The following is a 23,270-nucleotide window of genomic DNA, read 5'->3' as shown; positions in this document are numbered from 1 at the left end:
CGCATAAATTTGTTGACGTATGGCTTTTACTCGATTGCTTTAAAGATACCATTCCAATCATCACTGGAAAAGGATCCGCGTCTACATCCATCGGGGGTTTCCCTTTGTCTTCAGCAAATCTGATCTTTCCTTGTCGAATCGCTTCTTGAATGTTCTTTTTAAGGACTAGACAATCCGATGTGTTATGGCTCCATGAGTGATGCCATTTGCAATACTTCTTCCCCGCTAATTCTTCTTTGGACGGTATCTTCCGCCCTTCCGTCAGCCTGATTTGTCCGTCGGCCAGCAGTATGTCGAAAATTTCTTCCGCCCGATTCGCATCGAATGAATAATACACTGCTTCTTTTGCTTTAGCCATTATAGTTGACTTCTCTTTCATCCTTGCTGGCTTCAGTGCTTGGCAAGTGTATGGCTTGTCGATGGTTAATTGGGCGACGGCCACTTCGACGGGCTCCGTTGATTCTTCGTCGAAATCGGGTGGCTCGACAAAACTTACATCTCCTCTTCGGGTGTGCCTTTTGTCTTTTTCCTTGAGCAGACTTTCGTGCTTTGTTGCCATCGTGGATAATTCGAATAGATCCGCACATGGATGACCCACCATCCTATCTCGTATTTCGAATTTCAACCCGTTGAAAGCGAACTCAGCGAATGTTTTTTCCGGTAAAGGAACTAAACATTTGTTCCTAGCCCGTTTAAACCTTGCAACAAACCGGTCGACCGTCTCGTTTGTCATTTGCTTCATCGTCGACAAATCTGCTACTGACAAGTTTGACACCGCTCTTTGAAACCGGCCATGAAACAAACGCTCCATCTGTTCCCATGTCAACACCGAATTGGGTGGTAATGCAAGATACCATGTAAAGGCTTTTTTCGACAAGGATAATGGAAAGAGCCTTAATTTCCAGTGATCCGCATGTGTAGCATCCCCACATAGTGCTAGAAAACGGTTGATATGTTCATACGTGGACTGATCATCCTCCCCGAGTAAAAGTGTGAACTCGGGTATTTTAAACCCTCTTGGATATGTGATCGTATCCATCCAATCCGGGTATGGTTTTCGGTAAACATTAGCCCGGTATCCTACCATTGGGTCAATGTATACGGGTGCCTGGTCAAACACTAGCCGATGGTACTGCGGTTGATATGGCATTTGATATCCAGGTTGTGGAGGATGATATATGGGTTGCACAACGGGCTGAAACATCGGCTCAGGACCTGGTGGTTGAAAGGCCCGATTCATCCGCCGATATCCAGGTCGTATGGCCCGGTATCCATGTTGTCCTTGCCCCCTGGCTTGGGGTAATTGATCTTGCCCCCTAGCCTGCTATTGCCCCCTAAAGGGTATTGCCCCCTGATTTTCGACAATCATGGGTACCGGTTGTTCATTGATAGGGACGGGGTTATGTTGGGCAGCTACTTCCTAACGAGCAATATTCTCGTCTTGTCGAACGGGGTGTCCCGGAAGCATAACGGTATCCGCAGGTATATCTTGTCGAATAGGATGTCTAGGGAACATACACGTGTCCGCATTTACCGGGGGTCCGGGTTCGTTGGCCGGTAACGCCTCTCCTCGTTGCAGAATCCGCGGAGGTACTAAAGGCTGAGTATTACGCCCTGCAAGGCCTATATTTGGCGGTGTTATTCTTGGTAAACCACCACTTGCTGCTGGTACGAAACCATTCCCTTCCCGAGCATGAGGTGGGTTAATTGTAATCACATGTTGTCCTGCGGCACATTCGTGATACGTGTTGATGATTAATGGCCCGACAACCTCGGTCATCCGCTGTACCATGTGATCGACAAACTCGTTACGGACTTCTTCGATGGTCCGCCTTATCGATGTTAGCATGACAGGCGTCATTTCAGGATTTCTCCTTGGCTCCTCAACGTTACGTCGAGAGACCTCGACGTCCTCTTGATGGGCCGTGGATGACTCCATTCGTTGTATTTCTTCCCGGGGCTCGTCTCCACCACCGTCTATGTTGTTACGTCCTCGCGTGCGTGGCATAGCACTTCTCTCGAACCGACACCAAAGGTCCCACCGGGCGTGCCAAAAAAGATTGTTGTGCGTTAAAATCCTTCGACAAGGTTTTGCTGGTTATGGGTTCTAGGCCCCGGCCCGACTATGGCCCAAAGAAGGTTGCTTGCGCGAGAATCTTTTATCGAACTTAATCCGTTCGTTTTCCAAAAATGAGTTACGGGTCGGTTTTGGACAGAGAGTGTCAAATGCAATAGATTTACACAGAAGGGCGCGTTACAAACGGGCTTTCGACAACTTCGACGGCCCAATGCGCAATAGTGACGGTATGTTGACAGACTTCGACGTGACCCCGGAATTGAATCGACGGGATCGTAGGACACAATGCTGGAATTCAATCGACAACACTGGACAGGGAATTATAGGACACAATACTGGAATTGAATCGACGGTATTGGACGGGATGGGTGAAGGGTGCAACACCGGAATTTAATCGACGGTATTGAACCTAACGAGCGCACGCCGGAATCTAATCGACGACACCTAACTCTGGATATAATACTCGCCGGAATTGAATCGACGACGGGAATCTCAAAGCTACGGCTAGGCTAGGCTAAAGGCTAAAGGTTAAGAGCTAAGAGCTAGTTTGATAATGCGGGTGTTTTGGATTTGTTGTGTGTCCGTATCTTTGCTATTGTGATGTATTTATAGGCAAGCTCTTTAGTAACCGCCGAGCGGTTTCTTCCTTTGGCCCCACGCTTTGCTTTTTTCCATAAACCACGTGGAATGACGGTTTCCTAGTCTTCGCGCCTTTTCTTTTACCTCGTGGGGATTATCGCCAACCGCTTTGATCGTGGCCTCCCTCCGCGCGCTTTTCTTGTTCTAGAAGGAAGTGGCGCCAGAATTTATCCCGACACGTGGCACCTTTCCGATTGAAACGTTCCTTGCTTCGGTGTTTCTTCCCGTAGCTGATTATCGCTTCCTCACGTGCTTGTCACGAGTCTCTCTTGGTTTATTTTGAGTGTCAACAGGAACTTTTAAGATTCTCCTACTTTACTCCATTGAAGTGTTGAATCGGATGTTGAAAGTGTTGAGTCGGAACATACGAGAACGCACGTCGTATTCTTATGGGCCAACCAGGTAGGCACGGTTAGAAATGTTGATAAAAAGATAGGGGGAGAAAGAGATGCGCGCTCTCTAAAACTTCGTGTTTGAGAGCCACACGTGTGCGTGTGCATGAGAGACTTAGAGGTAACTCTTTTTGAGTTAGGACCTATTTGATTCACTCCAATAAGTGTTGATTTATTAATTAATTATTGAATACAAATAAGCATGTTGATAACTGTAGCAATTTTCGACTTACAAGGTCCAATCAAGTTGAAAAAATCACTTAATTGGCTAAGTAATGATGGGGGTACTTATAATTCAATTAACAGCAAAGGCTTTCGAAAAAAATATGGCCTATCCCATTGTGAAGAACCTAAAACCTATGAACAATGTTCACGATTACATATTTGGCAAGAAAAACAAAATGTTATTCGGTGATTAATATTTAGCTATTATTAACCAACATTTTTATTTTCATTTTTAGCACCTAAAATAGTCAACGCGGTCTGTTTGGCGAAACAAACAAAAAAAATCAAATGTTGAAGATTTAAATACTGAATTTTAAGTGTTGACCATTTAAGGAAAGAAATTAAAAAATGCAGAAGTTAAGTATTTTTTTTTAGTCATGGATAAGAGAAGTTGGAAATTTGATAGAAAAAGCCAAATCAACGCTGGTAATTAATGCAAAAAATAGTCCGTAAATTAGTCGATAACTCAATTAGAGAAAAGTTGGCAATGGCTCTAATTAAGGTGGTAATTCTAAAAGAAGTTGATTACAACAACAGGTTGGTAAGCAAAATAAATAAAAGTTGACAACTAATGAGAAACGTTAATGCATTTTAATAAAATGAAATAAAAAGACATTAGTAAGTAAACTAGAGTGAGAGTTTGTAAATCATAATTAGCAGGTAATCTAATTGGAGAAAAGCTGGTAAGTCACACAACTAAATGTTGATAAATTCATATAAGAGCTAATAATAGTATGTATGTAAGAAAGACAAATAATATAAACATTTATAAGTAACACAAATGAGACGTTAATTCAAGACTAGCCGATAATCGAATCAGAAAAAAAACCAGTGCTTACTCAAATAAAGATTTACAAATTCATGTAATAGTTGGTGAATGTAAGGTAATGGCAATAAATGCAAATACAAATCGGTAAAAAACTAATTAAAAAAAGTTGGTTAATGCCAAACTGAAAAATAAAATGAATTTTGTAAACATGTTGGTCACTTATCCACAACTTATCGAGAAGTTGGGTAGTCAATATTCTTTTAATGACATTTTTTGATATTTACATACTGTACTTGTCCAGCATGGATCATAGAATCATCCCGGCTCGATACCCATATAATTTGACCTAGTGAGCTCTCGTGGCACAATTGCCTACACATGTTTAAGGGAAGAAAGACACTTCAAGTGTCAATATTTATATACGGAGCTCACTTTGGTGCCAATAATTTTTTTTTTATCATGTAAGTGTCAATTTTTTTTAAAAATAATTATTTAATTGTCAACTCCCGTGAGATCACTGAAATTTTTTGCCGTTGGCTCTAAAGTGATCTTTTTTTTTCTTTTCGATTTGGCATTAAAGTGATCTTTTTTGATCACTTAAGTTCCAATATTTTTGAAAAATAATTATTTTAGTGCCAATTCCGAAGAAGTCACCAGAATTTTTCGCTGTTGGCACTAAAGTGATAATTTTTTCTCCAATTTGTCACTTAAATGATAAAAAAAAAATAAAAAATGTTAGCATCAACATGAGTGTCGTACACAAATATTGACACTTGAAGTGTCTTTTTGCCCATGTTTAAGATAGAATAGAATCCGTGCCGGGGGAAACTTGATCTTTGCCTGTTGGCCCATTTTAGGACAAAATCCATCCCACGTAAACATTGGAATCATATCGAAGTTTTGTCTTTCTTATCAAGGCAGCGGAGTCTGGCAAGGTCACCTCCCCATGCTCGCCTGTTCTAATTGTAGGCTCAAGATAGGGCCAAAAACCAATTATAGGCTCGGGGAAAGATGTGGCCAATGCCGTACACGCGACTACTATGCGAAATGGCTATTGTTGTTCACAGCTTAAATTGACTATAATATTAATTAGCATTTAAGTAGGGTCTCCTAGATCAAAGAATTTGTATGAATTTGGAGTCACACAAGGTGAACTAGCACAAGACTCTATCCAACGATTGCGAAAATCCATTGATAGAATTCACACGAAAGTTCTTTTTTTTTTTAATAGGTGATCCTACTTGATCCTTTGTTTATCGTTGTTTCATATTCCAAATTAGATATTACGGTATGGAGGGCATGACAGGGCGAAATCATCCTAAATCCTTATCTCGGTTCGATCATCCCCCTCTCAAACTCGTCAAAAGTTGCTTCGGGTAAGGTATTCATTGTGTACCCACTCCCCCCTCTTGAAAAAAAAAAAAAAACAGCAATTCAAATATACTGAGAGATTTAGCGGCAACTTCTTGTATAATGGTACAATAATTAATATTAAATTATGAATTCATCTAGTAATTTAAAATTTTAGAACAATTGATATTAGTTTTCCTTAAATATCTCTCTTTCTCCATCTCTTTGTTATTTGGCAGCCTAGTACTAAGTTCCTCTCTCTCTAGGACGGGCAGATTTCTGTCTACGATCTCACAAAATTGGAAACAGAAATTTTGAACCAATTGGTTTTGGGCTCTCGATAAAAACTCATAATTCCTCTTCTTATAAAATCTAAAAATTGCAATTTTTAAATGAAAAAGGCTAGTTGTTGTTAAGTAGTTAAAGCTCACGAAGTTGCATCCGAAACTGAATCGGCCAGGCCGGTTCCGGCGGTTCCCGATTGAACGGAACTCCGAGCTGACCCTTGCTTATGTTACTATTATGGTGCAATCGGGTCAAGAACCCGTTGAAACTCGACGAGTTGTCCTGTTTCTGGATTCTGAATTGCTTTCCCATTCTCGGCCCAGCCCGGCCCAACAGGATCGAAAGTTGAGACCAATTTCACCACGTTTTCTCAGCTGATGGAGACCGAGGAATCATCCCGGTTTCATTAGCGTACTCATCATCATCGTCATCCTTGGCGCGACGTAAATTCTCAGTGTCGATTTTCCTGACGCCAACCGGTGGGACCCTCCTGTGGCATTAACCGATTTTTTGACTTTTGCGCGTCTTTCCCTTCCTCCCCTCTCCTCCTCCTTCTCTCTCTGCGACGATCAATACGCTGGTCGACGCTTCTTTCTTCAAGGAATTCATTGCCATAGAAGTCTCTTAAAATGGCCAACCAATCCTCCTCCTACCCAATTCTCTGCGCTTCCTTCAATCAGGACAACAGGTGGCTTTCGAACTCGGCGTGATGCGTCCTCTAGATTATGCAGTTGCTTGAATTTTGTTTTCCACGCTCTGAACTCCCTAAAGTTTGAAGCTTTTCCCCTTTTCCGAAAGAGGGGCATGGTTTTTCGATTGCTGAAGTTTGTTTTTCCTTGTGGGGGGCGTTAATTTTGCAGTTGCTTTGTCATCGGCACGAGGGATGGCTTCCAGATTTTCGATTCCAACACAGGGAAGCTCTTGTATGAACGAGGTTTGCTGTTGAGATTTTCTGGCTCGTTATCTGTTCACGAGGACATTAATGTTGTTTGCACCAATAAATGATGGTGTCTGAAACGGAAATATGCAACCTCTTCTTTTTCCTTTTAGTACCATGAACCTTTATGGAACTTGTGGTGTCGTATTGTGAGTGAGTAGGTAGTCTTTTAGGAGTTCTTTTATGAAAAGATTTATTGGATGACTGTGGCGAACAAGAAAAAGGCTTATGACACCTTCCCTGACTTAAGCTGAGTCGTAGGTGAGAAGTATAGAGGCTGTGAAATGAGGACTCCTCTTGCCTTTTCTAGACAAGAAAAGATATCCTTCCTCGCAATGTAGCCCATATACTTCTCACCGACGGTTCAGCTTAAGGTGATGAAGGTGCCAGAGGTATTTTGAGTGAGTGGAGTAATCTATTACCAATTTGCAGATTGTCTGGAGTGGAAAAAATTTTAATGCTTTCGGGGACACCAAGCTGCCTAACGTCTGTTGCTGTGTTGTTTATTGCGGTTAAGTCTAAGATTGATTTGTTTCTCTTATGTTTGTAGCTGTTGGAGCTTTCATCATTGTTGAAATGCTCTTTAGCACTAGTCTTCTTGCCATTGTTGGAGCTGGAGAGCAGGTGCTTTCAGTCGACGTGCCTTTTGTTCTTTTTTCAATAAGTCACCTGAAGTCTCTGTGATCATTAACTTATCATTGATGTCATTGCTGCAGCCATCTTTGTCCCCACGTCGCCTGGCTTTGTTTAATACCACAACCGGAACTGCCCTTCGGGAGTTAAATTTTCTAACTTCAGTTGTTGCTGTTCGCTTAAATAGGAAAAGGTACCTATTTTATTATATGTTCATGCTGGGATTGGCTATTGATGCTCCTTGGCAATCACTAGTTCCCGTTTACTAAATTACTAGAAATGTTGTGGCAGACTTGTGGTTGTCCTACAAGACAGAACATACATCTATGATGTGAATACTGTTGGAATACTGGACACAATCGATACCGTGCCAAATCCAAAGGGTGAGTTTTGGAAGAATCGTCTGATCTTACAATGCTTACTGATTTGAGTGAAGGATCATTCAGCTTTTATAATCGTCACACACAGGAGTTAGGTTTGCATTACTTAAGACAATATCATTCTTCTATTGAGATCCTGAAAGATTCAGGCTATGAACTCATGTGCAAAAGTAGCATTAGTGCATTATATTCCAAAATTGTTGATTGAGCTGCACCATTGTCTCTCTATGATATGTGACTACTTTATTTGCAGGTAGACTTGACCATGTTTCTTCAACTTAGTTGGGAGGTTTAGCTGTTTATACATGTAGTGACCCACCTTTTTGGTGCCCTAGACATTTTGCAGAGCTAGGCAAGTAAAAGTTGACTCAAAGATTTGAAAACTCACCTATTTGTGAGAAAAAGACATCTTTATTGTAGTAGCCTGTTGGTAGTCTAGGATTTTATCATCATCACATCATGCTAACATGCTATTAACTGGTGAAGATCTTTATTCAGCCGCTGCACGGCCACAAATTGTATTGTCCTCTTTAGTGATAATAGCAACTTTGCCTCATGTACTTAGCCCCTTAAGTTCTTCTCTAAACAGGAATCTGTGCATTCTCTCCCAGTTCGGATGGTTGCTTCCTGGCTCTTCCTGCAAGTACAACTAAAGGAACTGTTTTGGTCTATAATGTCATGGAGCTCCATTCACATTGTGAGGTTACTTTCTCATACAAAAGGAACTCGAAACATCACATTTCGACTGCCTCTGATTATCTTTCCTGTCGGTCTGTTAGATATTTATACTTGCGAGGATCTTGCTCGATGAATGAAGGCAGCCATCCACTTTTTGCACGATGATATTTTTTGAATCCAGTCAACCAGTGGATTAGTAGATACTTTAATGATGATCAAGCAAGTCACTTGTTCAGTTTCTGGTTGTTTGTGTGAGCTTTCTTAAACTGTAATCATGATGACTGATTCTATGGTGGCCATCCTCTTCTTTGCGAGAGATAGGTCTGAGTATGATCCTGTAACTCAGGTGGATGTAGGAAAAATGGATGGGGCCTATCATACTCATTTAGGAGCAAAAAAGGAAATAGATAAATGATTGAATAAGAATTGTATCATGGTGCAAAGACTTTTGTTGATTAGAGTATTAGGAAGAAGAGTTTGAGACTTTGTTTAGCTTCTCTTTGCTGCCTCAGAAGTTGTATGCGTTTCATTTGTGACAAACAAATAATGGACTCTGACCCTGGCAAACTTCCAACTAGACTAATAATGGACTAGGAGATGAAGTTGTTTTGGTTCTTCTATAATTGTTATCAGACTTGATTAGTAGTATCCTTCTTGCTATAACGAGAAATCACATTCACTAATATTCCATTGGATTGCAGATAGATGCCCATCGTTCACCATTGGCTGCGATTGTCCTTTCATCCAATGGGATGTTCATAGCCACAGCATCTGAGCATGGAACAATAATCAGAGTTCATTTGGTCTCTGATGCAAGCAAGGTAGGAAATGCAGGTCATATATCTATTTTTGCTGTTCAATTTTGGATTTCTTTAGCATCTGTGGTAGTTAGTAAATAGCTGTCTTCGTCAACATTAGATGTATCACAGCCCATGTCTGCAAAATGCATGCATTTCAAAATGCCGATACAGGGAGCCTGTTTCATATGGTTTAATGTTGTAGACTTGTGGAGAGCACAGTGATTGAAAAGATGCTTAATTAGTCAATCAGAGCGAGTCAGCAGTTGGGTACATGAACATATGTACACCTGCTTATGCTCCACGATGAACAACCAAGACTTCACTTTGTCCTTTCTTAGGGAAAATTCCAAAAAAGGGCCCCAAATGCCCTCATTTTCTCAAATAAGGGCTCGAAGTAGACTTTGTTTCAAATAAGGGCATGGAGTGCTATTATTGTCTCAAAGAAGGGCCCGAGCTATGGTTGTTTCAAATAAGGGCCTCACCTTGCCAGTAGGGTGGCTGGCCAAATTTCCCGGCCGATCAAGGGCATTATTGTAAAAGTATAAATTAATCTAATTTTTTGTTAAATTAAATTTAAAAAAAATAAAAACAAAAATTTTTAAAAAAAGACAAAAAAACAGGCGGGAGGTCTCTTTTTTTTTTTTTTTTAAATCTCTAAAAAAACAGAAAAACGAAAAATAAAGTTAAAACAATAAATGACCAAAATGCCCTTAACTAAAGTGACTCGGGCCTTTTTTTGATACTAATATAGTCACTCCAGGCCCTTATTTGAAACAATATGCATTTCGGGCCTTCTTTGACACAATAAGGGCACTTCAGGCCCTTATTTGAAACAATGTCCACTTCAGACCCTTATTTGAGAAAACGAGGGCACTTGGGGCCCTTTTTTGAAAATTTCCCCCTTTATTATGCAGATGGACGAGAATGCATACTTTTAGTAGCACTAGATTCTTTTTTTTTTCATTTATGCACCAGGAATATGTGTTTTTTTGTGTCTGTTGTTCGCTGTATTCAGTGTAGTGGCATTGGAGAGTAATATAAATAGTAGCGAGGCCTACAAAGTCTTGCCATGTCAAAACATTAACTTGTTGACTTTATAGATGCCTTGACCATGTTGTTGAACTGACATTACATCCAGCATTCTTGTCCGCTTTCTGTTTGCATGTAGTTGTCTGACATTTAATTCATATGTTAGTTTTAGTTCTTGATCACTTGTCTGCGGCGGCAGCATTCGTGTGAGTTTTCCTTTTAAAATGGAATTTAACTATGCTTCATTGCAGTCATATAGTTTCAGAAGGGGAACTTACTCGTCAACAATATTTTCCTTGTCCTTTGGGCCATCATTGCAACTGCCAGACATTCTTGCTGCCTCAAGTTCCTCAGGATCTGTTCATGTTTTCTCCCCGGGTATTGCTGTAAACCAAAGGTGAATATTGACTTTGCATATTTCAAATTGAAGTTGGGAATTGCAAGAAATTATTTCAGATTTTAACACATCCAATTGACGTTTGGTTAGTTATAGCAAGTTTCTATCTCGTATTTCATTCTTTACATCGATAGAGGTTGCGCTAATTTTAGAGAGGTTGATAATGAATTTAGTAAATCTAACTGCAATGTTATTTTTCCTTCTGATCAGAACACAAGTTGTTTCCTAAGATGCTTTCATGCTCTTATTTTAATGGCAGTCATTACTTTCCCCTTCAAAATTACATGCATTATTGATTGTCTTTCTTGAATGTTGTCTTTCCAGAAGCAAAAGATCAAACAGTTTTCTTGGAGCAGTCTTACCTGATTCTGTGAATGATGTACTTGATCCAGCTCATCATATTGTTCTCCATGATGCTACACCAGCTGGAGTCAAAAGGTAAAGTAGTTATTTATATCCCTATTCAAGGTGGGGCAAGATGTTCGTTTGGTATGGAAGATGTATCCGACTAGCACTCAATCATAGTGTAGAAAAGTGTCTACAATTAGCTTTACGGTGGATTTTGGTTTTTTCTATATTAATACTTGGTCAAGGCTAAATAGTGACATTTTGTTCTATTTTTTTGTGCCAGGACTAAGAATTATGATATATATTAGTTATTTCATGGTTCTTTTCTTAAAAAAGTCTGTGATTGGATCACAAAGTGAAGATCAAAATCGATGGAGGGAAAGAGAGAGGTGCCCTTTCGGTATTTTTTTTTTGGGAGGGGGGGGGGGGGGAGGGGAGAGAGATTATAAATCTCATAATAGTTGAGTAGGGGTGAGCATGGTTCCCAAGTAGAATCGGCAACCGGAGAACTGGACCGGTTCTAGATTCTACGGTATGCGGGGTAGATTTCGGGTTTCAAAAATTGGGGAACCCGCTCTAACGTCGAGTCCACTTGAAACTTAGAACAAGCTTTTGTGTTTTTCTTGTTTTATATCTTCGCGCAATCCTGCGGTCCGAGATGAGAGTGTAATCTAGAATCACTAGTCCGAGCTTCCATTTCGAGGATATTTATGATTGAGACTTTTACTTTGTTATTATTTCATATGAGTTATGGCCAATGAATTATAGCTGCAAATGGGGGTCATTAGAGGTGGTGATTCACTACAATTATTCAATTAAGAATATAGATGAAACTAGAGTAGATTTTGGAACCGATCCTGGAACTTGTGACATGGTGGGTTCTAGGTATGCAAGATATATTCCAAGTTTCAAAACTGGACAACTGGTTCTCGCGGCAGGTTCCAAGTGGAACCTGAACCAGCCCTGGAATCGCTCACCCCCGCAGTTGAGTCAACTATATAGCCGGATTCCGAAATCCCCGTAACTGGTCAAGTTGATGTTATTTATGTTGCCAAGCCAACTTAATGTTCTAGACCACTTGTTTAGACTCAATGAGCTTACTTCTTATGACTTAAAGTTTTGTATGCTTTTCCTTGTCTTCAACTTATGAAACAAAATGCTTCTAATCCAGCTATGCAGTGATTCGCAAGGTAGATAAGGATCCAAAAACATCTGCATCTGAATTTACTGCCTGTAGGTGAGTTTACTCATGATATCTAGCTTCTCTTTCACTGTAGTGTTCCTTCATCTGTCATTTCTCAGTTTCACTCCTTCTATATCCTTTTAATTCTTGTTTTGGTGTAGATCCTTCTTCCAATAGACTAAATGGAGTATAAGGCCATATGGACCAAGATTTCTTCCTCCTTCATAGTTAGCCAATTCAAAATGTGTTGGAGAGAATGCCTAGAATGAGCTGCATATAATCCTTTGCAATGCCTAGTTTTTTTTTAAAAAAAAAAAGGTTTCTTGATGGGGTGCCACCCATTGGATCTGTAATCCTTTGAATGTTACTAAAAGGCCACTATCTGGATTTTCAAGTGTACAGTTGCATGCATATGTTTGAATTTGCGGTCTGTGGCTTTGCATATTGGTCCATTAGATGTTTAAACACAATCCATTCTGGCCTCCCTAACTGTGCTCTTTAAGTGACTGAATCTCTATGATAACTGAATTGAGGTGCAATTTTGTTGCCAATGTTCCTGTCACACGATTTTTGTAAGCAATAGAACTTTGAACTTGGAAGATCCAAAGCCAACCAGGGTGTCAGTATTTTCGTAAATGCATGTTTTACTGGCTCATGGCCAGTGCCCTTGAATGTTTGTCAAAGTAACAAAGAAGTTTGATCTTTCCTTATTCTCCTTGTGCCGTTTTCAGGGCAATAATATCCATCATAACCTTCAATGGTTACTTCCAGGAGTATAACTTGAGTATCAACGAACAAAATGAGGCCTCCTGGTCCCTGGAACGTGAATTCAACCTCTTGATGGTAAAATCCATGCCATAATACAGCACAGGGAATTTATGTGTTCTTTCCAAGAATCCTTTGGAGCACATGACAGGTTGGCAAAATTCATGTATCCGTCAGCTTGGCAGTGAGCTTTGTGCTGAGCACACTCCTCATGCCGACGGCAACCGCCAAACACTATGAAAGCAATGAAGAAAGATTAGAAGATACTGTTGTGGTCATCAACTGAGCAAATGGGATTTTTCAGAGGTAATAAAGTCAAAGCACGCGCCATGTGCGGTCCTATGATACTCAAAGTGAATGTATTCATTAGTGCTGCTATCCAGATTTGCTGAGGAACTATAGGTCTGAAGGTTTCCTTATTATTAGTCTACTTATTGTGAAAGAAGACGAACAACCACGATATGTATAGTCTTGTTCCACTGCATGGAGTCAGAAAAATGTATAGCAGAAGACATCATGTGACTTACCAAAGATTGTCCTGCATAAAAATCCTCCCCTCTCTCTACATGGTAAATGGTTGCTTTTGCTGGAACAAGGTAAATATTTTACTTTCAAATGGCAACCTCTTCTGAGGGAATCAGTCAACTTTGTATAACCTTTGAGCCATCTGTGCAATGATAGAGAAAGAGTCGCTGATGAAAGCGAACCTGCGCAAGCAAAAGTGGACAATAATTGTCGGCTGGGCCCCGGTGTGCATTCCTCGTGAGAATTCTTCCCTCGGCTTGCATTGAGACAGCAACCATATTGACTTTAGTATAAAGTATAGTTTAATCAACAAATACGGTATGTTCCTTTAAGAGTACCGATGCACAAGATCTTCAAACGGGGTCCTTTGCAAGAACAACGGAGATAAAACATTTGTATAAACGTACTATATGACATGTATGAGCCTAATTAATGCACTCGTTAAGCAAACATATAAGCAGCATCCATAGAGCATGGGTTTAAAAGCTATTTCAAATTAAAACTTTGCATCTTGACAGTCCTCAAACAAGAACATTTCCGACGAAAATTGTCCCTGATGTTGCTACCAGAATAAGCAAGTGATTACAGGTGCAAGCAGGTCAGATGAAAATTTGGACAACGAATGAGTTTGGGCCCCGATACTAAGCTGACAACTCCAAATCCTTATTCGAAAGACAGATGCATTAGGAGCCATTTTTCGAGAAAACGGCCCCATCTTACACAGGAATTTGGCCAATCCGATCCTTAAAAAGAGATGGGGCGATCCTTTTCTTCCTTGATCAATGCAAGCTCCTCCATCATCTCTCCCTCGATCTCCGTAATTCGGTTATTATTCGGATGGGGTTCACCCAACCGTCCTCCCTCTTTTGATTGGTGGAGACCGTAGACCCAACCGTAGTAATAGAGGAGAGACCCTTCAGCAAAGCTCTCGCTGTCATTTTCTTTTTCCATTCTTATTCGACGGATATCAAATTCGTTCCACCAAGGCCCGCGCGCGCTGGTTCTCAAAGCCGACCGCCTTCGCCTCCCTTCGCATGGCCTCCTTGCGGAGGTTTCTTCCGTTCTGCTCTTCCCTCAAGGTCTGTGCTTTTTGTGCTCTGTTGCGTTTTCTTCGTGTATGGGATTGGCAAAGCGACCATCTCTTCTGACCCACGTCCCGTTGCTTCGTCCCTCATGTGCTACACTTATGTCTATGGAGTAAAATCTGTCGTGGTTGCGACTTGCAATGCGTGTTTGTCGTTGGCATTTTCACAAACACGTCTTTCGTCAATGCAGGGGTTGAATGTTCTTCGCTATGAAACCAGAGCAGGTAAGGTCTTTCGTTTTCCTGCTGCCCTGTATTGTTAAAATGCCATAGTTGTAATGGTGGAGTTGTTTCTGTTTACGCCGAGTTTTTGCAAGGGAAAAAGGCTCATTCTTGATTTGCAGAGCTTGGAGGAAGCTTCCGAGGCCTTAGCTCAATTTGTTCGCCGGACCAGAAAGTGTTGAAATTGGGGGAGGATTGGCAGTCTGAGCATGATGTCCCAGGGATCAATGATGAGATAGCGATGATTCGGCGTGAATTCGATGCTGCCAAGAAGAGTTTTCTCAAGATTCCTGAAGCACTCAAGGAAATGCCAAAGATGAACCCTAAAGGTTCTACTCATTTTCCTACAATTGGGCTTCTCTGCTCCTATTCAAATATATGATTTGTTTGCATTTGGGCTATACCGAGCCTATAAAATGCTGATTTAATGTTGACTGTTGTTGTGGATCACAATAGGAATATATGTGAACAAGAATATAAGACTGGATAATGTACAAGTGTACGGATTTGACTATGACTACACCCTGGCACATTACTCTGCTAATTTGCAGAGTTTGATATATGATCTTGCGAAGCAGCACATGGTTAATGAGGTCCGTGTCATGACTAAAATCTCTGCATGATACTTCCATGGCCTGTAGCATGGCTGTTTTTTGACATGATTATTAATCACAGTTCCTTGCCTTTTCTTCAGTTTAGGTACCCTGAAATTTGTATGACTTTTCAATATGATCCAAGTTTTCCAATCAGAGGATTATACTATGACAAGCAAAAAGGATGTCTCTTGAAGTTGGATTTCTTTGGGTCAATTGAGCCGGACGGATGCTACTTTGGTCGACGGAAGGTAATTTTATCGATTATTAGTCTTTGGTTGGTGTAAATACATTTCTCTCTACTATGGTCTTTTGTATTCCTTTATCACGACTTACCAAGAGACCAAAAATTTCACCTGAAGGGTATATATCACTGTAGTAACTTTTTGACATATAAAGCAGGACAATCGAGTAAATTCTGGAAAATTTTCTACACGGTTGTGCATAGAAATTATCAGAGCTTAAGCATCTCCTTTATTCCTTTTAATATATGTATTTTGATATTGATTGCACAGAATTGCTAAAGAACAAGTATAAGCTTGATGAAACCATGTCTTTATGTGCTTGGTCATCTTATTTGTCTACTGCAATAGTTTGTGGTCTTTTCGGTCATGATTGAAGGTGTTATTAGCTTGCTATTAGGTGATTGGGATTGTTGTAAGAATTTTTTTTTTTTGTGGCTAGTTGAGGGGCCTGTCCCTTGATATGAAATACAGTTGTTTCAACTCATAGCTTTGTGCACATAAAATGCAGCTTTCCAGGAAGGAAATCAATCTCATGTATGGAACACGGCATATTGGCCGTGATCAGGCACGCGGGCTTGTTGGTTTAATGGACTTCTTCTGCTTTAGTGAGGTTAGTTTCAGCATCTCTTTGCTAGTTTTAGAATCTACTTGTAAAAAGCAAGAGGCACAGTAAGAGTTCTGGTGGAATTTCTAACAAATCAGTATCCTACACCATGGAACGTGTCCTGCTGTCTGTGCTTGAAACAACCTTCTATAGACCTATTGATTGCGGCTCCAACTTGATCGATTTCGCTTTAATTTGCACAAAACCTGCTTCTCTGATTGGTTTATATGTGCAGTACTCTATTCAACATCGATTCTATATCTTCTTAGTGTTTTTGGCTTATGCCACCATATACTTGTCTAAGCTGTTGCAACTTCTAAATTGGGTATCCTTTGTGTCAAATGGGATTTTCAATACCTTGTCTGTAGTATTAGACCTGATTTTATCAGCTTCTAACTTTGACTTTGCTCTTTGTTACTTCTAGGCATGCCTCATTGCAGATATGGTGCAATTTTTCGTTGATGCGAAGTTGGAATTTGATGCCTGTTACATTTTTGAGGATGTAAATCGGGCAATTCAGCATGTTCATCGGAGTGGATTAGTTCACAGAGGGATTCTTTCAGACCCTCATAAATACTTAGTAAAAAACGTTAGTACTCCTGTATTCGTGTAATTTTTTCACTGGATATTGTTCTAAATTTTATTGTTTATGGGATATGTGGAGTTCATCTGTTGATATTTCTGAACACAACAGGGAGAGGTGCTGCAGTTCCTGAAGATGCTGAAGGAGAAAGGGAAGAAACTCTTTTTGTTGACTAATTCTCCTTTCTATTTTGTGGATGGAGGGATGCAGTTTATGCTGGAGGTTAGATTCATCCTTGAAAATTATGCTACTGTGTTTCTTGTCATAGCAAAAATGAGAAGGTTGATAACTTCTATCTGGCATCCTTTTCCACTACTGCAGACCTGCTGGTGTTGGTATCTTATGCATTAAAAGACGACAAACTGTTCTTGTTCTTTTTACCTCTCCTTTACGAGTTATATGGTGGTGTTGTCATTTCATGAACTCTGTCTTGAAATTGTTTTCAGGAATACATGGACTGTAGAGATTCATGGAGGGAACTTTTTGATGTTGTGATAGCTAAAGCGAATAAGCCCGACTTTTACACATCTGAGCACCCATTTCGGTTCGCATTCATACTTTGCTCCTTATTTTTCCCCTTTATTCTAAACAAATTAAGTGCATTTTTATCTGACTATGGCTGTAGTTTGTTTCTGTTGGTAATATCAGGATTTATTGTCTTTTAGCGGGTATAAGCGTCTCTTATTGAAAATGGAAGAGAGGGAACAGGGATTGTTTTACTGGTTTAAAGATATTCACAAATGGCCTTACCCAATACAACTGCTTATCTAGGCAGCTAAAATGTGCAAAGTTATCTTTCAGCCATTATGTGGTTGTATTAGCAAATCAGATGCCTTTTCATACTATGCAAAGTCAGTGGTAAAACTTTGCAAAGTCTGTTGCTTCATTGCATCTGCCTTCTGAGGAAACAGAACAATGGATGATCAGACATTGCTCTGCCTAAAATTGTCGTCTCACCTCAACTGTCAGATGCGCATATTGTGCGACTCTCTCAACCTGTGATGCAGCCTCAAAGCACTCGAAATTCTGCAATCCAAATTATCAGTCATCTAATTTTGATAATTTTTATGTAAGTTATGTCGATGAATTCACTATTTTATGCGGTTAAATCGCATGCCCACTTTCTGATTCCAACTGTATGACCAATTATACCAAATTTATGCTGTGTTAGACATATAGCCATGGCTTGTTCATAATCACAAATCGAGGCATTGGAAGGGAGGATAGGAGATTGTTTCCCCTGCTCAAATTGTTATTCTTGCGTTCTGTATGGATGATTTCTTGCATTGAAGAGTCTATTTAATCAGCATGCGGGAGTGTATGTCTGCCTAAGTTTCGTCTATATGATAATGCCAATTTTGGTGATTTTCCTCCATGGACCATCTATGCAGTTGTTATGACTCAGAAAAGGATACCTTGGCTTTCACCAAGGTGGATGCGTTGCTTCCCAATAAAATTTATTACCATGGCTGCCTTAAATCATTCCTTCAGATCACTAAGTGGAATGGTCCAGAGGTATGCACTAAGTAGTTGTACCATGGTTGCTTATTTTTGCTTATTTATCAGACAATTGATCGATTCATCCTCCAATATATCTTTTGTGCGCTGTGAATTAATTTTTAATCCCTTTTCCTCCTTGTAAGGTGATATACTTTGGGGATCATCTATTTAGTGACCTAAGAGGGCCTTCAAAGGCTGGCTGGCGCACTGCTGCTATCATCCATGAACTAGAAGTATGTTGGTTTATTTTGTTGTAATTCTTCCTATTCAGAAAAAGTTAATGGATTTCATTAAACTTCTAGCCATTACTGGATTTTAAATCATGCGGTGCAATTAAATAATGAAGTATAATACTGAAGAAGCTGGGATGAAGTTGATGGAGTTCATTGAACTTCTTTCTTTTGTAGTTTATAAATCTGGAGTCAAAAATAGAAGATAAAAAAATGGAATCTTCTGTCAGTTAGATTGTTGACTGCTCTGTATATGCTGGAAAGCACTGCTTTTATTTCCGAGTCATGGTTTAGCTTTCTATTGGTTTGCACACTCCTGTAGTTAAATAATAGAGCTGCTACTTTGTACTTATGTCAGTCTTTGGTTATATGCAGAATGAGATACATATCCAAAATGATGATCGCTACCGATATGAACAGGTAAAGTATGATGAATATCATCTATAATTGTTTGTACACCCAAAAATAGTTTGAATGTGGCATGTTAATATCTCTGATGATCTCAAGTTTTCATCATGCACTTGGGTTCTTTGAGCTCACCACCATAAAGATTGTGATATGCTTATAAATTGTTTGGAAAGACAATACCTCAATCCCTGTCACCTCCCTGTCTAAGTGTATGCCTGCTTATTCAAGTCCGAGTCATGCTATAGTGAGACAGTTGAACAGCTTATTTATGTTAATTGTTTAGTGATGGTTTTGCTTCTGATTTTGATAAAACTCTTGGCATGTTTTGAAAACACTGATGGAACAATGCAATTTCCTATAAAAAAGATGAATGCATTTAGGAGGTCTTTGTGTTCCCTCTAGAATTGAACTTGGGAGGGTGAGGCCAGGGGTAGTCACCGCTACAAAAGGTTCGTCTAATAAGACATACTTCATATTGTTAGATCATTTCCTCACTACTTTCATTTCGAAGTGTAGGTGGCTTTGCGGCTATTACTATATCAAGCTGCTTTTGGGTTTGCATTTTTTGAGTTTGCCACTTTTTGGGAGATGACTTCAACAAAAGTTCTCCTTTAAATGGGCATCATTTAACTTTGTTCCCGTCCAAAGGTCACCTTTATCTTTCACAAGAAAAAACTGTTAGAAGGCCCTATTTCCTGATTCCGTACTTTGGTGGTCACTCATGTGATTAAGGGTGCAATGAGGTTTCATGCTGTTATATTCAATTAAGAGAGGGCGCTTCATCTACTCTGGAAGCTACAAACTGATCCTTAACCTTTCCTCTAATCTTAACTTGAGTTTACAGTGATGTTTATCTCATGTCATTGACCTCTTCATCACTGAGGTAAACACGTTTTATGAACCTTGTTTATATGAGGACATCAGACATCCGTTTGAGTGCTCCAGAAGTTCATTCTCTATCTTTCCTATTCTTTTTAAATGGTAGCTGAATGACAGTGTCAGCTGCTTTTTTTCCTTAAATGACTCTATACCCTTATTATATTGAGCAGTTGAAATTTGATTCAGATACTATGTACGATATAAGAGTTAATAATTGGCAGACTTAGCTGGCAATTTGAATCTGGAAGTGTCTTTTCTTATTACCTATTTTACTTGTGGACTCAGGCAAAATTTCACATAATACAAGAGCTGCTAGGCAGATTGCATGCAACTGTTGTCAGTAGTCAAAGTGAAGGGTACAAGTCTCTTCTGGAGGAGCTGAATGAGGAGAGGCAGAAAGCGCGTCTCATAATGAAAAGAATGTTCAACAGTTCTTTTGGAGCTACTTTCCTCACTGATACTGGTCAAGAATCTGCTTTTGCTTATCATATTCATCAATATGCAGATGTCTACACCAGTAAACCTGAAAACTTCTTGCTTTATCAACCTGAAGCATGGCTTCATGTACCCTTTGATATTAAAATCATGCCACATCACGTGAAGGTATAGCTTCCTTTTCTCCACACCTTACATCTATGTAAATGCAAATATGTTTCGGTGCATGTGCATGTGGATGTGCACGTGCTCGTGCATGTTTTTCAGTTCTAAATTTACAATCAGCAACCAATTCCCCTCCTGTGCAGGTTCCATCTAGCCTGGTCAAAAGTCACTGATATTATTCCTAGTGCGCTTGGGGAGTGAGAACAGTTTTGGCATCACTACTCAGTTCTCGCGTGTAAGATGACGATTGATTGTCTTTATGGTGTCTTGATCATGCGGGTGATGATGAATACGTGATTGAGGGCTCATCTCGCTGGTTCTTGGAGGATGTAGTATAAAAGTGGTCAGGCATTTATTCTTTCACATTAGTGTAGACACAAAAATAATGATCTTGTCAATTTTTTTACCTCAAAAGCCATGTACCTTTGAGGGTCACATTTATAAATTGAAAATTCCAGTGGTTATTATCTTATAAATGTATCTTCTAGAGATAGTGGGGGAAATAATGCACTTTCCCAATCAATAAGGACAGAGAAGTGCGCAAACCATCGTTTGAAGCTGCTGATGGTTCTTCAACCCAGCTTGCAGTTGCCAGAAAGAAATTTCTGGCCATTTTATGGTAGCTAAGAAACAGTTTAAGAATTTGAATTTTCATTAGCGAACTGTGTCTTCCCTTTGCAAATGGGATTTTAGACACTCTCTTGCGACATTTAGAGATGACCGTAAGCAATAAAGCAATTTTTAAAACAAGGTCCAACAACATGCAAAATCAAAGGCACGTTTTTCCAGATTTAGGTGACCATATCCTGTCTCTGCCTGCAGTGTTCTTCTTTGCTGGTCTGATCTAGAAGTTAAACACATCCTGCAGTCATTAGCCTTTGAATTCAAGGTTAAGATTGCCAAGGTTGGCGTTCACAGAGTTGGTGCCTGCCATTAGATTCTGTGTAGGCTATTCACAAGTAATAGGTTGTTAAATGAGAATCTCTTGAAACTGCTCTGATGTGAAAAGTGCACCTGGTTTTCTTATGTGCATCTTATGAAGTAGCCAGAGACATTCATCATTTTTTTTTATCTTCATCATGTTGTGTCCGTGCAACTGCTGACTGTAGCATCTGATGAAAAAGTTCAGCCACTATAGACCATCCCCATGTGAGCACAACAAATGTGGATCTTCCCTTTGCAAGTTTTGGCATTTGTAGTATACTTTAGCCCAAGCAATAAGGTGTATCAAAATAGTGGTAGTCACGAGAGGAAGGAAGGAAGTTCTACAATAAGTTGAAATCTTGCGACGAGGGAACCCCATGTAGGGTCAAAGCTGGAACTGCCATAAGGATGAGATCGAAGAAAGGCATTCCTCCAGTAATATTGTTAGAGATTAAGGATAAGCTAATTTATTGCGGCTTATATGTAAATCTTCTTGATTGATCATGCTTTTCTCTCTAATCAACTTTACAGTTGTAATTTATGTACTTCCATGTCTTTTTAATTTTCTTACCTGGTTTACACCGTAAATGCTTTTCACCATCACCCGACGTTTCCTCTCCCAAATTAAAGTTTCATTGGTTCTTTATGCAACTATATACACGATTAACCTGAAAAAACTCCCACATCCTTTTTTGTGTCTTACCTAACCTAGACTTTGTGTTTCTTCTCTATGGCTATGTAAGAATGTCTAATTACTTCTAATGGAGAACAACCTTCTAGTTAGCCTTTTTTTCTTTTGCCCTCGCTGCCTTTTCTCAATCACACTTCGAGCAGCAACTTAATATCGGTACCGGTAGTATGCCTTTTCATCTTGTTAACTTATGAACTCCTCTTCATGTTGGCCATTCTTGTGACTGCTGTCGATGCCACCAAAAAATGGGTACCGGTAGTATGCTGATATGCCGAAGAGGGTGGCGAGGTAATTTGTCCATCCCATTTCCATCAAATCGCCATTCTATAACCCTAGTCATACTGACTTTGACCGCGCCAAGTTTGCTCTAGGAAATTCCATTTCACGGCTTCACCATGATAAAGCAAAAGATGACGAGGTGCAATGTAAATTTATTGTGCTCAGACAACATATAGTCGAACCTATGTGCACAAAAAGACACTGGAAGTAGCCTTCACTGGGTTTACAGCATTTCATTTATATTCGAGACTTCTGTCGAAGGACTTCTGTACCCAACATAGTCTTTGGGTGCAGTCACGAGAGTTAAGAACAACCTGATTCAATTATGGAAGTGCTTCAACTGGACGATAACAGGTCGTCTCTTGCTAGACAACTACGTAAAAAATTGTTCCCCCTATAGTATTCGAAAACTAGGGATGCATCTTGCGGAAACAACTGATTGACGGCGCAATTCTTGAAGGCGACTAGCACCCCTAACTTATATTCCTTCAGCTGCATTTGAGAGAACGACTTCATGAAATGGTGGTCATATGAGCAACTCAGGCGCAGAGCTCAGTCATTTAGACAAACGAGCGTCCAAGGAGCTTGCTTCGGCAGTTAGGGACCCTGATGGGATTCATGAGTCAGTTCATGTCCCGTATCTATTTCTCCGAGATGCTCTTTGAAGGTGTTGTTAGCTAGGACATCAAGGGTTGTCCGCTGTTGCTTTCCTTTGTTGCGGGTGCCGCAGAGCTAGGATTACAGGCAGACAGCTGGTTCTGTCAATCTATGCCGGCTCTTTTCGGCATGGCCATTGCGGGAAGTCACAGAGATTACTCCTTGAGTGCGATGAATGCCCAGCAATTTTACAACATGGGATAGACGATATCTATGGGAGAGAATTGTGCTTTAGGAGGATGCACTGTGAACTCCTCGACGAATGACGGACTGTAGTATCTTAAACATTGTAAAGGAGGACGACATATCTCTCATCTGCTATTGGGTCTAACCTTTGTTCATTTTAGTCTCTCTGGCCA

The 23,270-nt window shown here is 40.0% G+C and overlaps 2 protein-coding genes across 4 annotated transcripts; both read left to right on the top strand.

Moving 5' to 3' along the window:
- The first annotated feature begins 6,170 nt into the window (after positions 1 to 6,170).
- LOC115744580 (autophagy-related protein 18b) lies at positions 6,171 to 13,436 on the top strand. 3 transcript variants are annotated; one of them, XM_030679824.2, is made up of 11 exons: positions 6,171 to 6,425; positions 6,598 to 6,671; positions 7,225 to 7,298; positions 7,391 to 7,500; positions 7,599 to 7,690; positions 8,277 to 8,389; positions 9,067 to 9,186; positions 10,446 to 10,591; positions 10,916 to 11,029; positions 12,111 to 12,147; positions 12,852 to 13,436. In XM_030679824.2, exons 1-11 carry the CDS (start codon positions 6,367 to 6,369, stop codon positions 12,981 to 12,983), a joined length of 1,071 nt encoding a protein of 356 aa, XP_030535684.1. In that variant the 5' UTR covers positions 6,171 to 6,366; the 3' UTR covers positions 12,984 to 13,436. The 3 variants fall into 3 exon arrangements, with proteins under 3 accessions (XP_030535684.1, XP_048133847.1, XP_030535683.1); XM_048277890.1 differs by having other exon boundaries at positions 6,173 to 6,425; positions 6,598 to 6,660; positions 12,111 to 12,176; positions 12,854 to 13,436; XM_030679823.2 differs by having other exon boundaries at positions 6,174 to 6,425; positions 12,111 to 12,176; positions 12,854 to 13,436.
- Positions 13,437 to 14,218: 782 nt separating this feature from the next.
- On the top strand, positions 14,219 to 20,832 carry LOC115744609 (5'-nucleotidase domain-containing protein DDB_G0275467). The gene is made up of 14 exons (XM_030679870.2): positions 14,219 to 14,491; positions 14,688 to 14,721; positions 14,841 to 15,047; positions 15,175 to 15,311; positions 15,413 to 15,562; positions 16,065 to 16,166; positions 16,585 to 16,749; positions 16,855 to 16,965; positions 17,190 to 17,287; positions 18,135 to 18,258; positions 18,387 to 18,476; positions 18,849 to 18,893; positions 20,046 to 20,363; positions 20,504 to 20,832. The coding sequence occupies exons 1-14, from the start codon at positions 14,447 to 14,449 to the stop codon at positions 20,531 to 20,533; spliced, it is 1,656 nt and encodes a 551-aa protein (XP_030535730.1). The 5' UTR covers positions 14,219 to 14,446; the 3' UTR covers positions 20,534 to 20,832.
- Positions 20,833 to 23,270: the final 2,438 nt, after the last annotated feature.

This window comes from Rhodamnia argentea, chromosome 4, assembly GCF_020921035.1.
Source record: "Rhodamnia argentea isolate NSW1041297 chromosome 4, ASM2092103v1, whole genome shotgun sequence".
Taxonomy (NCBI): domain Eukaryota; kingdom Viridiplantae; phylum Streptophyta; class Magnoliopsida; order Myrtales; family Myrtaceae; genus Rhodamnia; species Rhodamnia argentea.
This window is presented reverse-complemented; position numbering and strand designations above follow the sequence as displayed.